Below are 17,102 nucleotides of genomic sequence, written 5' to 3' on the forward strand. Positions count from 1 at the left end.
GGAAGCAAAGTCCAAGAATCAATTCCTTCGATTATTCCACCGCCTGAGCTAGAGCCACTAACCAAGAGTAGGCCATAGTCACTTTTCTAGAACCTTCAAGTACCTTTCAGCACTGCAAAGTTAGTATCTCTTGTAATCTTTCAGAAAATTTCATAGAGGTACCGGTAATTGATTTTATTGGTTGTGATAATTCATTTCTTGATCCATGCTTTGTAGAGATTGATGTTATTCCATCTTTTTCTTTCCCTGCATGTGTGCGGGAGATGTGTACTTTTCGATTCTATAGGCTTCCGAAGTGGTTACTCCAATTAAACCATCTCCGACCTGCAGGAAGAATTATCAAAGAGCAAATGGTGGGAGGAGAGGTGCTAACCTCAACTCATAGCATTCCACTCTCGGAGTGGATTACACCCGAACCTTCTCCAACCACCTAGAGGGATCATCGAGGAGACAGTGATGAGGGGAGCAATCCACTACGACATTGACCCTATGAGGAAAGCTCTCTCGTCTACTTGGACGATTCCATTATCAGTTGACTTCTACTTTTGAATCGTCTTCAACTGCTAGGAATAAAAGGGAGTTCGTTCTTTGCTTTTCTTTTTTACTTCATACTGGTCTTTGCTTTCATACTTTGTTTACATATTTTGCTTTCATAGTTTGCATTTTGTTTGGTCAATATAGCATTTGGTTTTGTATAAACATTTCCATGTGTTTCCTAGTAATATCTTGAGAATCGTAAAAGCTTTTTAAGTTTGACTGTCGAGTTTCTAAGTCATTTGACATGATTGAATGCTCTACTTGGATGTTATTGGTTAGTGTAGTGATGGATTATATTTTGATTAATTGAGTTTAATTGTCAAAATTACCTAGAGAGGATTACTACATGCCTATACTTTATTCTCTTTTTGTGTGATATGCACTCATGACAATCGAACTTTAGAACTTGTTTTGCTTCATTTCAAATTCACAATAACATGTGTATGCATAAACATGATGAAGGATAATTCTTTTTCTATTCTTTGATTTCTATTCCTTCCAAATTCTAGATGAATAACTCACTCAACAAAAATTTATCTTGTCACCTCGCCTTGTCTTAATTCCATTGAGAGTTTTGGATTGATTGTCTTGATGAGTAAGAATGACAAATTTTAGTGTGGGGTAAAGATTTAGATATATTTGAAGATTTTGAAGGGATTACATATGTTGGAAGTTCATGGAGGTTTCCTATTACAAATTGATTGGAAATTCTGGAATTGTGGAATCAATTAAAGGGTTGTATTGTTGGAGGTTTAATGATGTTGAACAGTTTCTGAGGTAGAATTTTCATTGAGATTTCTTATTTCAGTTTGATTGGAATTTTGAATCCAGTTTGGTTGATTAGCTGGATGCTACATTAGTTTAGCTATCATTTCCAAGTGTTAAGTTCTAAATCAGCAAATTGATTGGAAGGAGCTATGGAATTTGAAAGAGAGAAAAAATAATCAGATGAGAACAACAATCAGGAGAAAGAATTAGACTTGCTATTAGGCTCTCGGAACTCCACTGAGATTGAATCCTAATTTTGGTCTATTCAGGGATTGAGTTTCAATTGCAGAGATCTGAATTTGAATTCTGGAATTCTGAATTGTAAACTTGTTTAGTGCCAACTCTTTGTGTTGTTTCCTGATCAGCAACAATTGGAATTTAAACTTCTAATATCTCAGTGCTAAATGATACCTTTTCTTGAGCCTAATTCTCTATTTCCCAAACTGAGATTGCTTTGAAATCAAAAGTATGAAACTGAACTTGAAAATTCAGAATTCAGGAAAAAGTCTCACTTCTGAAATTACTTGGTATGATTCCAAAATCTGAATTTGAATTCAAGGATTGAAATTGATTGAAGCTGAGTTGTCACCTTATTGTTATCTGATGTAGTTACTGCATAAGAGAAGAACCAAAGCACTGAAAAGAATAGAATTATTGAATCTTGTTGCTAGACTTGCCAAGTTGGAACTAGTTTTATTCCCTTGCTGTCAATGATGTCGAGGAAGCCTTAAAATGATGGTGTGAGTTCCTGACATTTAAGACTAGATAAAGATCTTTTTCTCAATGAATTAGACTTGAGCAGCAAGGGAACTATCAGCTTTAACTCTGGAATTGAGATGTTAAGAATTGAATTATGGAGAAACAGAATACTTGGTGCCAATTCTTAATGCAGTTTAAGACTATTAATAGCTCGAATTCAATTTCCTATCATTTCAGTACCAATGACACTTTCTTCCAAGTGAATTCTTTATGTTTTGAGCTAGAAGTTACCCTGAAATCCTAATTCTGACACTTAAGTCTTAAGTTATGGATTACAGAAACTAGCCTTAAATTAAAAAAAAATGAAATTGGATTGTAAATCTGAGATGCGCAGGATCTTTGAGGCTAAACCAGAATCTGATATGCACAGGTTGTAAATTGAATTAAAATCATACCAGAATTGATTCCTGTTTGAGGAGGTAAGAAGACTGATTTTTAGAGTTTCAAACACAAGTTCATGTAATTGTAATTTGTTAAAAGAAGAAAGGAACAATGCCAATTGAATGAATCCCAAGTTACTGCAGTTGCATACTCAATTACAACCTTAAGAGAAGTTCCTTATCTTCTATTGACGGTTGGTGTTTTACTTCCCCTCGAACATCTGATGATTCAAACTCTAAAAAAAAATGTCACTGCTGGACAGAAACCTGTTTTTGTGCCAAACTCTTATGATGTTCCTGTCTAGTATCATTCTGAATTCGGGTTTTAATCATTTTAGTGCTAAATGAAACTCTTTCTTAAGCTCAACTCCACATGATCCAATTCAAAATGCCCTGAAGTTTCAATTCCTGCAACTGGAAATAAAAAAAATCCAACGTAAATGATCAACGATTGTGGGCTTTGGAGTAGGATCCCTTAAAGGCTCCAAACCAAGTAAAAATAATCGTGTTAGCATTGTTTTAATTAATGTCTTATTTCCGCTGCTTTAACTCTAAGTTTTACGAAAAATGTGATAAATATTGGATGAACAATCTACTAGAGATTCTAAGGAATTAGCCGAATTTAAATACACAAAATTAAATTCAACTTATCTGTTGAAATGACTTGAGCTGATAATCTTAGGCTGCCAACGGGGGTTGGTTTCTGCCAAGTGCTAAGTGTAGACTGGTCGAGCAGACAGAGAGGCCGAGCGGGCAAATCAGTGGAACAGAGAGTCCGACCGGATAGTTCAGTAGAGCGGGCTGAGAAGCTGAGCAGTCCAAGAGGTTGATCGAATGTGAGGCCGAGTTGGCGAGCGACCGAGGGAGTATTCGACCGACCGAGTAGAAATCGAGCGACCGGGTGAGTGTGTGGTCGAACGAGAGATGCAGGTAAGTGGTCGATCGAGCAGAGTAGTAAAGCGACCAAACAAGTGAATGGTCGGACGGGCGTGCAGTTGAGCGGAGAAAGAGATCGAGAGAATGAGACAATGAGCGGTTGGGCAGGCAGAGAAGTCGAGTGGTCGAGCGGGCGACCGAGTGAGCGAGAGGTCGACCGAGCAGAGAGGCCAAGCGGGTGAATAGACCGAGGCCTGCGATGGTCGTAGTTTCCTTGAAACAGATTCAACCCACCTCTGGCTGTGCTTCGAGGTTTACTTGGGTCATCTGTTTCCTATGATACAATGGTTAACCATGATTACCACCAAGAACTGGTGGTCGTGATGAACTTAGTGGTACTCGATTACTATCATGGGCACTCTACTGAGCAAGAATTGCACGACAGAGGAGGAGGGGAATGGAGGTGAATAGCTACTACTTCTTTTCTGTGTGTCTTGCTTAAGACCTTGGTCTCCCTTTATATAGGAGCACCATCCCTTCCCAGCATTGAATGGCGAGTAATGGTCATTCAATACCCATGGATTAATGATAGCCGGTGACCATCAATGACCGACTATTACTATCCTGGAGGTTACGAAAAAATGGTTAATGCTTCCGTTACCTTCTTGAGCAGAAAAAAGAATCCACATGGAAAAATATTGGTTGTTCCACTTGGGTAAATTTACTCCGACCGATCCGGCATTCGGCACATGCAGGTTGTGCTCGCACACGAATCAACATGGTTCAGTGCAATCTGGGCCCTAGACTTGCACCCCTTGAACAATGCGTACAAGTTATGCTAGTACATGAGTCAACTTAGTTCGGTATAATCCGGGTCTTAGATTTACACCCCTATATATCCACTCATGAGAAAAAGTATCTTCCCATATATTTATTCATATCATTCATGCATGTAAAATAATATAAACCAATACTAAAATTGTGAAAGTGGGACTAAAAATAAATTCACAATGAAGTCTCTTCTTCCACATCTTGTTTAACATTCACATATTTAATAATTGTATGTTGAAAAAAATTAGTGGATAATTCCAATCAAAAAAATTATTGCTAGAAACTCAAGAATTCAAGATGATGAGAAAACATGCCAGAGACTTTTTATAGCATGAACACTTCTAGCAAATGACATGGCATTTTCAGGTTATCAAAATGAACATGTAGCCTTTATAGATTTTGGAGAAAATGTTAATATTGTTCTTCTCCAATTTACTGACTTAGATATATGAGTTTATACATACAGCTCAAATAACTGCATCAATAAGGAGAATCCAACTAAAATGTTCCTTAAAAATAGAATTTTTAAATCATCAATAAACAGGTTTTCAAGAATCGAAGGAATAAAAGGATGACGATACATGTATAGAAACAGGGAGGGAGGGAAAGTTAGCGGCAGTAAATTATTTCTATTGCTAAAAAGGAAAATTATTTTCAATCACTAATTTAATAGAATAATAAGTCGATAGACACTTAACGATATCATTATCAATGAAATTTAAATTTCATCGCTAATTCAATCGTTAATAGACAATTTTCTTATAATGTGTGTTTTTTACATCGAAAATAAATAACTCATTGTCCCAGACGTGATTGTCTCCGATAACGATGGTTGCTGTGTGCTGCCGCTTGGAGGAGGGAGTGAAGGCTGTTGGACTTCTGTTGCGGGAGAAGATGGAACAATGATGATCTTCCTAATGATGAAGATGGTGATATTGAAGACCGCCCTCATCGTTGCTTGCTACTGTGAAGAAAGTAGGGGAAAAAAGAAACTACTGTTTGGTGGTTGGAAACACCCTTGCTGCTATTGTTAGGTGGAATTGAGGAAGAGGAGAGTAGATGTGATTGCTATTATTGAGAAAGAGGAGAAATAAGAAACGATTGGGAACAAAGAGAGACAACAAGGTGGTGCTGTTGATGGAAAGATTAAATAATATAATTATTATAATCAGTACTAATGAATATGATAAATGTAAAATTAATATCTTTTACTACGACTCAGTCAAAAGAAAAAATAATAATAAAGCAACCTCCTATTTTTCAAATTAATCTCACAGAAATAATTTTTTTCTTTTTAGGAAGTCCACAACCAACGAATTTCCTTGTTCCTGTTTTTCCTCCAAATATATCTTTGATTTTCAAAAATAATAAATAGATAACAAAGCTGTAATGGGATTAGGGGTGTAAATGAACCAAACCGTTCGTAAGCTATTCGAAGCTCGATTCGATAAAAGCTCGTTTGATCTCGTTTAATGAGGCTCGTTAAGATAAACAAATCAAGTTCAAATTTCGTAATATTCGGCTCGTTAGTTCGTGAACATGTTCGTTAAGCTCATTAAGTAACTTTTAAATAAAAAAATAATAGTTTTAATATTGAATTTATAAATTTTATACTCTACTTTTGAAAAATATAGACAAATATATTTAATTTATTTATTAGAATAAAATTATAAATTTTAATAACAATATTATAATTTTCTCTAATTATATAATTTAGTTTTTAATAAATATTTAAATTTATGATTTATATTTATTAAACACGTTTAGGCTCGATAAAATCTCGAATAAGCTCGAATAAGCTTGTGAGCTATGAATATATTCGTTAAATAAAGCTCGAGCTCGGTTCGATTATAAACGAACAAAGCTCAAACATTCAAGAGTTCGGCTCGGCTCGGCTCGGCTTGATTACATCCCTAAATGGGATTAAAAATTGGAAAAAGATTACACTGTCTTCTATCCCACTTAACATAAGTTCCTTTCATTTCTCCTCTGGAAAAGACGTCACTCTAACATTACTTAGGACATCTCGAGTGGTAGGAGCTCTCATAAAAATTTTTATGATCCCTACAACATTTAATACTATATCAAAAGTAAAAAATCTCATTCATTTCTATAATATTTTTTTCAAAAAAATTCATTATCAAATTATAAACGTCATTTTAATTTTTTTTTAAAAAATAAAAATAAAATGGAACCACTCTTCAAATCCAAGCTTAATTAAAAAGAGCTCCCTCCTCGTGAGGGAGCTCCTTTGTGGATGATCTATAGATCCAATATATTGAATTATTCATAGTTTTCTTATTTTAAAAAGTTTAGCTCTAAAATTCAAAAGAGTTAATGCTTTATAAAGCAATATTAATTTAGAAAGAATAATAGTTAACAAAAAGTAGAGAATAAGTTATATAGTAAATGTAAGAGTAAAATAATTTTAAAAATAAAAATAACCACTAAAAGTATAAATTTTTCTTGTAATTAATTTTGAAAAATATAAAGTTACAAAAGTATTTTAAAAATAATTTTAAAATTTTAAAATAATATTGGGATTGTTCGTCTTTTGAAAGTATTTAATGTAAATATTAACATATAAACGTGACATGTAAAATTTATTACATGTATTCCTTATAAGACTTTTTCCCAACATTTTTTTTATAATATATAAAATTATTTTTTCTCTTTTTTGATAATCTATTTTTGACATTTGAAGTTTTGTTTGCCAATTAATCTGACGCGTAAATTAAAGTTAATGAATAGGCAAACGACCAAAAACCTATCCATTCACATACTAATTTCTTAATATACCCTATATTTTTCAGAAATAGAAAAAATATATATAAATCTGTTATATATAACTTTAGTTTGAACAAAAAATAATTTTAAAATACAAAATTTTTTAATGTATCTGCTGACTTTAATTTTATTTATTAAAAAATTTTGATTAAAAAATCGAAATTCAGATTTTAGATAAACATCAGTAAAAACTTTTTTTGGTAAAATTTGGAGTCCCTTAAATTCAGATTGTACAAAGTTTTAATTTGGATTTATAAAATTAAAAATTATTATTAATGTTGTATTTATTGTCTTCATAATTTTTTTTCCACCTTGGATTTGATTTTATTATAATATTCTATCATAAATGAGAAATGATAAATAAAACTACAAATCCCCTTTTTAATAATTTCTAAAAAAATGCTTATAAAATTTAATCAATTTATCATTAATCTTTTTAGACTATTAATTAACCTTTTAAACTCATCAATACTAGCTCGAATTCATCATATCTGCATGCAATCAGAAATAGAGAAGATCCATCTCATTAATGAATCAAGTAATTATGAAGATTTACGTATCGATTCCCAATTAGTTCCATGCACACACGAAGCGTGTTCCCATATTATATTTATTGTATTGTATTAATTAATATTGCCCTGCATTGTTATCCTTCCCTTCCCTTTTAATTTTCTTTATTTGCTAATTCCGTTGATTTATTCAACTACAATGAGGATAATTATTTAGACATAGCTTGATTAATCTATACATATTTATCGGAAAAAGGATTTTTTTTTAGAGTCTATAGAAAAAAGGAAAAAAAAAAAGTGTTTTCAGTATTGATGGAGATGGAGATCGAAGGCGCCGCCGACGATACCGAAATCTTTCACAAGGCCAAGCATCCTATTACTCTCAAGGTATTGCGTGCCCTAAATTAAATTTATCTGTTTCAGTTTGTTAATCGTGCGTGCAAATTAAATCTGCAATCTTTTGTTTGAGAAAATTTTTGATGTTTTTAAATTTGATGTTTATGATCGATCATGGAGTTTGAAGATGTGGCGTACAAGATCAAGAATAGGAACAAGATCGAGCGCGAAATTCTCAAGGGAATTTCCGGCGCGGTGGCTCCCGGCGAGATGCTCGCCATGCTCGGCCCATCCGGCAGCGGCAAGACAACGCTCCTCACGGTCCTCGGTGGCCGCATCATCCACAGCCGCATATCCGGCAGCGTCGCCTACAACGGCTGCCCGTTTTCCAACGCCGTCAAGCGCAACATTGGCTTCGTGACGCAGGACGACGTGCTCCACCCGCACCTCACCGTCGCCGAGACGCTGATGTACACCGCGTTGCTCCGCCTCCCGAGCACGCTCCCGCGGGCGGCGAAGGTAATGCGGGCGGAAGCCGTGTTGGCGCGGCTCGGCCTCACGGCCTGCCGCGACGGAATCGTCGGCAGCACGCTGGTGCGGGGGGTGTCCGGCGGCGAGCGCAAGCGGGTGAGCATCGCGCAGGAGATGCTGGTGGACCCCAGCCTGCTGATGCTGGACGAGCCCACCTCAGGGCTCGACTCCACCATAGCCGGCAGGATCGTGTCGACGCTGTGGGAACTCACCGGCGGCGGGAAGACCGTGGTGATGACCATACACCAGCCGTCGAGCCGCCTCTTCTACATGTTCCACAAGATCTTGCTGCTGTCGGATGGCAACCCGATCTACTTCGGCAAAGGGTCCGAGGCAATGGCCTACTTTGCTCGAATGGGTCACGCACCAACTCTGACAATGAATCCTGCTGATTTCCTTCTAGATCTTGCTAATGGTACGTACATCCTTGTCGATTTACAAACTTTGTATTCAATTTCACATTTTACTTGAATTTTTTCATGATTTTACATAATGGATTTGGACCGTACCGTACGTAGGAGTATCCTCAGATGAAACAACAGGAGAAAGAGCATCTACTAAACAAGCTCTGGTGGCTGCTTATAAACAACACTTGCATGATCAGGTGCGCGAGGAGATTTCAAATCTAAGCAAACATTCCAGCGAACATGATCCTGGCAAGATGACAAGTGAATGGTGCACTACTTGGTGGGACCAATTCACAGTGCTACTGCAGAGGGATCTCAAGGAAAGGAAACACGAAGCCTTCTCCTTGCGAAAAATCGCACAAGTGTTAGCAGTGGCCCTGCTTTCAGGAATCCTATGGTTTCAATCCGAAGGACATGTTCAAGACCAGGTAATCAATCAATCAATCCACCTGTCGTCTAACTCTTCACAACTCCAAATTGCATGTATCATTTTTTTTCAGGTGGGTCTTCTTTTCTTTGTTGCTGGATTCTGGGTCTTCTATCCAGTTTTTGAAGCCATATTCACCTTCCCGCCAGAGCGAGCATTGCTAGCCAAGGAACGATCCTCCGGGATGTATCGCCTCTCATCCTACTTTGTGGCGAGAATAGCTGGGGATCTTCCGATGGAACTCATCCTGCCGATCGTTTTCATCACAATCACGTACTGGATGGGCGGCCTGAAGCCATTGGCAGCTAACTTCTGCGCGAACCTTGGTGTTTTGCTCCTGGGTGTATTGGCAGCTCAAGGCTTCGGACTCGCACTCGGAGCACTCGTCATGAATCTGAAAGCTGCAACGACACTCGGATCAGTTCTCATGCTGTCTTTCTTGCTCGCCGGGGGATTCTACGTGCAGAACATTCCGCCTTTCATTGCGTGGATCAAGTACATCTCTCTCCTCTACTACACATTCAAGCTTCAGATAATAACTCAGTACTCTGCTGAAGACACATACCAGTGCACGCCCACTGTGAGATGCCCGATTTCGGAATTCCCGTCGATCAAGATGGTCGGTTTTGGTGATAGAGTCTGGACAGCGGCAGCGCTGGTCATCATGCTCTTTGCCTACCGATTTGTTGCTTATCTTGGCCTCATGAGGGTGGGTGTTGCACGGTAAGATTAGGCGCCGTGCATAGTGAAAGGTAGAGACTTGTTGGGTTATATATTCTTAGAGATAATTGAATCAGGACGATAGGTTTCTTGATTGAGATTTGCATTTTTATGACCTTCAACTTTCCAGTTTAAAATTCTTTCATTTGTTCAGCATTCACATTGCCTAAACAATTATTTGGAAGAAAAAAAGTGTACTATCTACACAAGCTACCGAGCAAGGCACACATAAGTATTCATAGGACTCAACTTTCTCATTTAATAGGGCCAATCAAACCTCACTCCCTTTGAATGGTGTTTTTCTAGGGTTTCAAAATAGCTTGCTTTAGGCAGCATTTTTTAGTCTTTGGATTTCCTAAATAGTCCTTGTCTGCGAGAAAATTCCCTCAAAATGCTACTCAACATGTAACATTTCTAAATTCTCATTAAATGAGACAAACCTTGTTCAGGAATTCCCATGAAGTTTCAATGCTTTCTTTGCATCCAAATATCCACTCATGTCATTCAACATTTGCTAGAAAAGACAACCATTGAGCAAGAAGCCAATGGAGACAAAGATGATGGGTCAGAAAACAAAAGGTCGTCTTGTAGCCTTCACTAGATCATCCAAATTGGGTTTGAGAGAACAATCAACACTAACAAATATGTATATATTTGATGAAATCATAAAAGGGTTTGAGGGAAGCATCAAAACGGGTCTATCATATAGGTACATTGTGATCATGTTTACATGTTCTTGAGACAAATTGGCATGCAGTTTTTATGCAAAAATGTTTGGATATTTATGGTTTTAAACGGAACTCTAAAGATATGAAGCATAGCTCCCAAAGATTCAATGAAACATCAACAAATAAGAGCTCCCTAAGGAAAAGGACCGTCAGCATTCGAAAGGCAAATAGATATTCCCCTCCATCTAAATTCACTGTCAAAATTTTCGGAAATATCAACAACGTTGACTTAAAAACATTTCTATAAATTCATGAGCCAGTCCAAGAATGAGCTATAGGAATCATAATTTCCCCTCCATCTAGTATTCTCTGTTGAATGCTAATTTTGGCAGTAACAAACAGGATTTGAGATTGACTGCAAGAACATCCCACAACCTTGCTTGATTCTCTTGAGTTCTCATAGTAAAGAAGTGAGCGGATCCAAATCTAATTCCAAGGAATACGTGATCAAAATATTAATTCTAGATATTTAAAAAGATTAGATAAAGGGTAAGTATGTTCCAACAACAAGACCATCAGAATTAATTCCAAATTAAATTTGACGGTCTTCATTGTAGCTTATTTAAAATTTGATGATTGTAATTTTTTAAAACTAATTTAGAAGTTATACCTAAGTCATTTTTAAATTTTTCAGAAAAAACTTGTCCTATTTTAATTTTATAATAACCAAAATCACTTTAGACATACTACTATTTTTTAATCACTCTATCCCCTAGTAAAAAAAAGGAGTCTTAACACAATGAGACTCTACTCGCTAAAACGTGGGTTGTTAATAATTTTATAAATGTATTTTTGAGTCGATCCATCACCTTAATATTTAAAAAAAAAAACTCGTCTTCAATAGTTCACCACTATCACTATCGTGTCGATCAAACCGCATTACATTATGGTATAAGCATAATGTATTGACCCACCTACATTAAGATGCATATGTTTAACTATTAGGTTATATAATCATGATCCATGAACTGATGCTAATTGTTTCTTTGGGATGGTCTAGTGGCTAGCACATAAAGTGTTGCCACCATGAGGTCTGGGGTTCAAATTTTGACAAAGTCGAGGTAAATACCTCCCTTATGTGCTAGTCATTATTTCAAAAATTAGTAGTCACCCGTGATTTATCTCCTCCGTATTAACCGTGTGACGGATTGACGGAAGTACGGGGACGAACGTATTCATCTTTTGTAACCATGAACTGATGCTAATTCACCAATATATTTCTATCTAATAAAAAATAATTGACTCTTCTATTATGTGTTATGCAAATTTTAGAATAATCAATCAAATTATGCATGTGCACACCGATGATACGTCATCTCTGTACTTGATCTTAGAAAGATTATATAACATAAACATTAACTATAAAAGCTCTTCCAGCATAAATTCAAAAAGTCTAGTTCACACAACCAATAACCATCAGTTCTGTCAAGTTCAACTTAACACGAAGAGACTTCAGTGGTAAACTGATTTCTCCTTTATTTTCTTCGAATTTAAAGTTGCAAATGTTTTGACATCGAATATCAACCCCTTGTTAAGGGTAAATAGTGAAATAGATAACAATAGCTAAAGACTCATGTGTGTTTTGAAATCTCACATGGTAATCTTTGAGGAATCAGCTGGCCTTGCTCAGTGCAGAGGCAGTCTTAGATCCAGACTGACGCCCCAGGTGCTTGCAAATGAAGTCACCAGCAGCCATAAGCTTCCCCAAATCCACGTTGGTTTGTATGCCTAAACCATGTAGCATGTATACTACATCTTCAGTGGCAACATTCCCAGAAGCTCCCTTTGCATAGGGGCATCCACCCAGACCAGCCACAGATGAATCCACTACACTGATTCCCATCTATAAATTTATCGATTGAGACAAAAAGTCATATTCATCGTCATTAGCAAACCATGTTAGTGCCAACTATTTGAGATCAGCTACGTGCTTCCTATTGTGTTACTTGACTTTAGAGGATTCACTTACTTGGAGGGCCACCAGAATGTTTGGGAGTGCTTCGCCGTAGGTATCATGAAAATGGACAGCAATCTTGTCCACTGGAACGAGGGATGTCACCGCTTCAAGCATTGGGATCATGGTACCTTCCTGGTAGAAAAATCCAAGTTAAACTAGCATCGTGTTTGAATTGTTACATTGTGGATAAACTTACCGTCAACATAGTATTGATGTTTCAAGTTCAACAGATTTTCAGTTACTAGAATCTAAGGCTCGTCTCAAGAAAGCCAAAATAGGCAAATCTTACCTAGAGTACCGAGTCCAATGGTATCACCAAGTGAGATCTCATAGCAGCCCATATCATAGAGTTCTTTTGCCACATTTGCTAATTTTCCTGGAGGAATTGGTCCTTCTGTGGGGCATCCCACAACACAGGATAAATACCTATCGATTAATGGAGGTGCATTTCAGATGCACCAGAAGAATGAGTGCCGAACTTCAGAAAATAGTCTAAGGCACATAAAATGTGTCAAAAAAAATCAATGAGAATATTGCAAATGCCACACTAATGTACATAAGAAGTTGAAGGGGCAAGGGATACCCACAAAATTGGCAAGGTCTAATCGGTGACAAGTAGATAAGTTAAAAACTATAAAAACAAATGGGATTCTTTGGTTAAGATTGAGTTTAGCAATGGTAATTATTGATAACTATGGATTGGATAGGGAAGCAAGTAGTACCCACAAACAGGTAAGTTGAGTTCTTTAGCAGCAGCAATGACTTCACGATAACGAGTAAGGCTCTGGTCAATGCTGCAATTAATGTTGGACTTGGAAAAGGACTCAGAAGCTGATACAAATATTGCGATTTCCTTTGCCCAAGCTGCAATGGCTGCTTTAAATCCCCGAACAATGCTTGTGTAATTATAAACACTTCCTCAGATTATGAGATCCTACCCTGCAACCCGAGATTCAGACATAAATATTGAACTTACTTCTAGATTTGATGTCAGGACAGACAAACTGACACCATGAACATCATGAATTGCTTCCATGACATCCTAGCATCTGCTAGCTGCAGTGAAATATGAACATCAAAATTTGAAGATTCAATATATAATGAAAGAAAAACCATGTTAATTACCTCAATCAGATATTTTAAACGTTGAAGATTATTGAGAAATTAAATAAACAATATGCATATCATTTATATGAGCTTAAAATGTTCACTTTAAGAACTATCAACTGATATTAGCTTCATATTCTCTCTTGTTTGTCACTTCATTAGATGCAAACCTTTCCAAGTTCCTTTGAAAAAAATAGATTTAAGCTTTATCACTACTAAAAAGTTGCAAGTACCAAAAACAACTTATAACTATATTGGAACTGTTACCTGTGGCACCCATTTTGGAGAAACAAAGCTTGTGGCTTCAACAACGCATAAACCAGATGAAGCCAGTTTCTTTATGAGTTCAACCTTTACAGCTGCAGGTATTATGCGGTTTTCATTTTGCAAACCATCCTAGGACCAACTTCAACTATTTTCACAAATCTTGGCATTCCACCAAAACACTGCAAATGTGACATTTATCAATTTGCTAGTATTTTATTTCAAACATGTAATGTCAAACAAAAACAAGTAACTACGGCCAACCATAACATTAGAGTTATAGGCCATTGACAAAACTCAAATAAAAGAATATGAAAATTAAGTTGTTATAAAAAATTAAAATTAAAATTAAAAAAAAATGAGGCAGCCCGGTGCACAAAGCTCCCGCCATGCAGGGTCATGGGGAAGGATCCATTGTACGCAGCCTCACCCTGCTTTTTGTAAGAGGTTGTTTCCAGAAAATTAAGTTGTTATAAAAGGAAAAAAAACGTGGAAGCAAAGAATATTCTCCAGCATAAACCCTGCACCAACATTGTTCTGTTTCAAGGCTACACCATTTCTGCTCAATGCATATCAATGCATAGGATTATTCTAAATTTGTAACATTTTCTCGTATTGACATTAATCTAAACATTAAAATAAGCTGAAATTATCCATCTTTCCATTACATTTTATAAAGATATTTTGCTAGCCAAAAAAATGCACATATGCAAGTTATTCCAAGGCAACTCATTGGAAGGGTTCTGCAGAAACCATGAATCACAAACCTTGCTGAATACTGCCTGATTCCCATCCTTGTGTGATAACCAAACCAAGGAATTTCTAGAAAATTTATCTCTCGTTTGCCTTCTCCAGCCATAATCTTCACTGTAAGAAGAAGAGAGTTGAGGCTGATTAGAATCAGACCAAAAAAAAACAGTAATGGTTAAAAAACAAAGGAGAAATTTATTTTGAACTATGATTATGTAATTTCAGAATAACAAGGGAACAAAAAACTCCGAGAAGTATAATGCAAGATTAAATCTAATATAAAAAAAAGATGTACCAAATTCTCCTATTCACTCTAACAATGGAACACAAGTATGATGACGTTGAAACAATTTAAAAGGTGCAACATGAACATCTGGTAACAAAATAATACTGTGGTTGTTATTTGAGATTTATAATTCTATCAGATATTCAGTAAGCAAATCATCAATTTTTCTTTTGTATTTTGTCAAATGACCTTTCCTAGTCATGCTTAACATGACATAGCCAACTTTAGTGATGCACCTACAACATAGTAGTGAATACTCATCGCCAATTATCCATTCAAGTAGAGAGAGGACTTAATAAGACAGTGGGACATTTCATTATAAATAAATAAATAAAAATCGCATATAAGCTTTTAGTTGGGTAAATATTTCCATAATAACCCATCCTGCAATACTGATTCTTTACTTTAAGGTTATGGGAGTCAATCTGTCACATATGGATGCATTGGTATGCATACTAGTATAGATAAGAAATATATCAATGATCCTTTTGCCAAGCAGTATTTCATCATTCAATGTGAGTGTTTCAAAAGGAAAAACCTTTAATCATACAGAACATGGTCCAACCATCAAACTTACTTGCAACTGTTAGATGGATGAGCTACACTCTCTGGCTTCAGTTAGGCAATTACCAACTTCTTTCTCATCAACCCTCGGTCTGCAGGCAGTGGAGGTGCATTGTTGAAGCCTACTGATAATGCTCAATCTTGGCACATTGTCAAAACAAAGAGCCTCCTCTATGCTTGACATTTTTCACTGGATGCAATGCAAAACACCCCAGCAAGAAGCAGGTGGCTCACGTCCCTTAGAGTTAGACTTATATCAAAGCAATTGATAAAAGTTCAATGCACTTGCCAGGTAAAAATTAAAAAAAAAATTGCAATACTTGAACTAGATGATAATTATTTCCACATACATTTCGTTGAAACTGCTGTACTTAAACTAGTTGATTATTCCAACTGTGTTAAAATAATGCCTTAAATTCTTGGTTGGTAAAAAATGCATAGAAGATGACCCTATAATACTGATTTTAAGGAGGAAAAAAATATTAAGAATGCAACTAGTTCTATTTGAGCCATCCTATAAAAGATCTAAAAATATACCTGAAGAAATAAATCAAATGCATCCAATCTTTATTAGGTTTTAAAAATTAAGGTATCCACATGGGTATGAGAACATCACTAATCCCACAATATAACCAATGTAGTTTTCCTATTCCTTATCTCCTTCCAATTTGATTTAGCCTTAACCAATCCCAATGCACTAAAGTTTGGTTCGATATGAAGGGATTGAAAGCGTTAGAAGAAGTAGTGTAAACAAGAATCACGGAATAATCATACTTCAACTAAACAACCAATCTACTCCTCGAATAGAAACATGAAACCACTACTAAAATTTTGGCGGGTGGGGGTGGAGCAGGAAGAAAATTTCCGACTGACCTGAAATCAAAAGCTCAGACGGGAACGCCGAAGGAAGATGATGAACTTTCTCCTCTCCCGAATTCAATAGGGCAAAGATTATAGTTTTATTAGAAGCGAAGCAAGCGATTTGGTCGAGTTGATTGTTACGGAAGCTTGTGCCTTCCCTTACCGCCCACCTAGAGCTCCAATCGAAGCCGCAAAAAAATCGAACGAACGATGGACGAAAAAGAGGGAGAAAGGTGGAAGATGGGTTAGGTGGCGGAACACACGATTTGACGGTTCTGCGGTAATAGTTCGACTCTGTTTCAGTTCACGGTTCATCGTGATAATACGTATTTAAATAGTATGCTTTTAGTATAGCGGAGAATCAAATCCCACGTATATTTTTATATTTTTATCCTTTTATAGTATCATTTAGTTTTATTTTCTATCCTTATTATATTCATTTCTTCAATATCAAATTATTCAACTTCTTTATCTAAAAATTATATTCCTTAGATTTTTTTCTCGACTTTAGTCTAATCATTCAATAATATTTGAACTTCCAATGAGTCGGGAGATAAAGTTGATCGTCATTCATCTAATATATTGCAATCGACACTAAACATCTACTCCACAGTAACAGTTGATACTGGACAAACTAAAATTTCTTTGACGATCACGAAAAGGACGGGAAAGCTTTAAGTCTTTTATGACCATCACTTTAAGATATCGAAATTTTCA

At 36.3% G+C, this 17,102-nt stretch overlaps 2 protein-coding genes and 1 long non-coding RNA gene across 5 annotated transcripts; 1 reads left to right on the forward strand and 2 right to left on the reverse strand.

Annotated features, from left to right (window-relative positions):
* Nucleotides 1-7,957: 7,957 nt before the first annotated feature.
* Nucleotides 7,958-9,875, forward strand: LOC122029062 (ABC transporter G family member 9-like). The gene is made up of 3 exons (XM_042588021.1): nt 7,958-8,729; nt 8,833-9,149; nt 9,222-9,875. Exons 1-3 carry the CDS (start codon nt 7,958-7,960, stop codon nt 9,873-9,875), a joined length of 1,743 nt encoding a protein of 580 aa, XP_042443955.1.
* A 2,333-nt stretch (nt 9,876-12,208) lies between these two features.
* LOC122029063 (hydroxymethylglutaryl-CoA lyase, mitochondrial-like) lies at nt 12,209-12,676 on the reverse strand. The gene is made up of 2 exons (XM_042588022.1): nt 12,566-12,676; nt 12,209-12,439 (listed from the first exon to the last, which is right to left on the reverse strand). Exons 1-2 carry the CDS (start codon nt 12,674-12,676, stop codon nt 12,209-12,211), a joined length of 342 nt encoding a protein of 113 aa, XP_042443956.1.
* LOC122030249 lies at nt 12,674-16,680 on the reverse strand. Of its 3 annotated transcripts, XR_006125363.1 has the most exons (7): nt 16,398-16,680; nt 15,538-15,774; nt 14,692-14,791; nt 13,928-14,106; nt 13,276-13,609; nt 12,843-12,979; nt 12,674-12,685 (listed from the first exon to the last, which is right to left on the reverse strand). It is a non-coding gene; the product is annotated as an uncharacterized LOC122030249 (long non-coding RNA). The 3 variants fall into 3 exon arrangements; XR_006125365.1 differs by lacking the exon at nt 12,674-12,685 and having other exon boundaries at nt 15,538-15,714; XR_006125364.1 differs by lacking the exon at nt 12,674-12,685 and having other exon boundaries at nt 15,538-15,762.
* Nucleotides 16,681-17,102: the final 422 nt, after the last annotated feature.

This window comes from Zingiber officinale, chromosome 10B (genome assembly GCF_018446385.1).
Source record: "Zingiber officinale cultivar Zhangliang chromosome 10B, Zo_v1.1, whole genome shotgun sequence".
Lineage (NCBI taxonomy): Eukaryota > Viridiplantae > Streptophyta > Magnoliopsida > Zingiberales > Zingiberaceae > Zingiber > Zingiber officinale.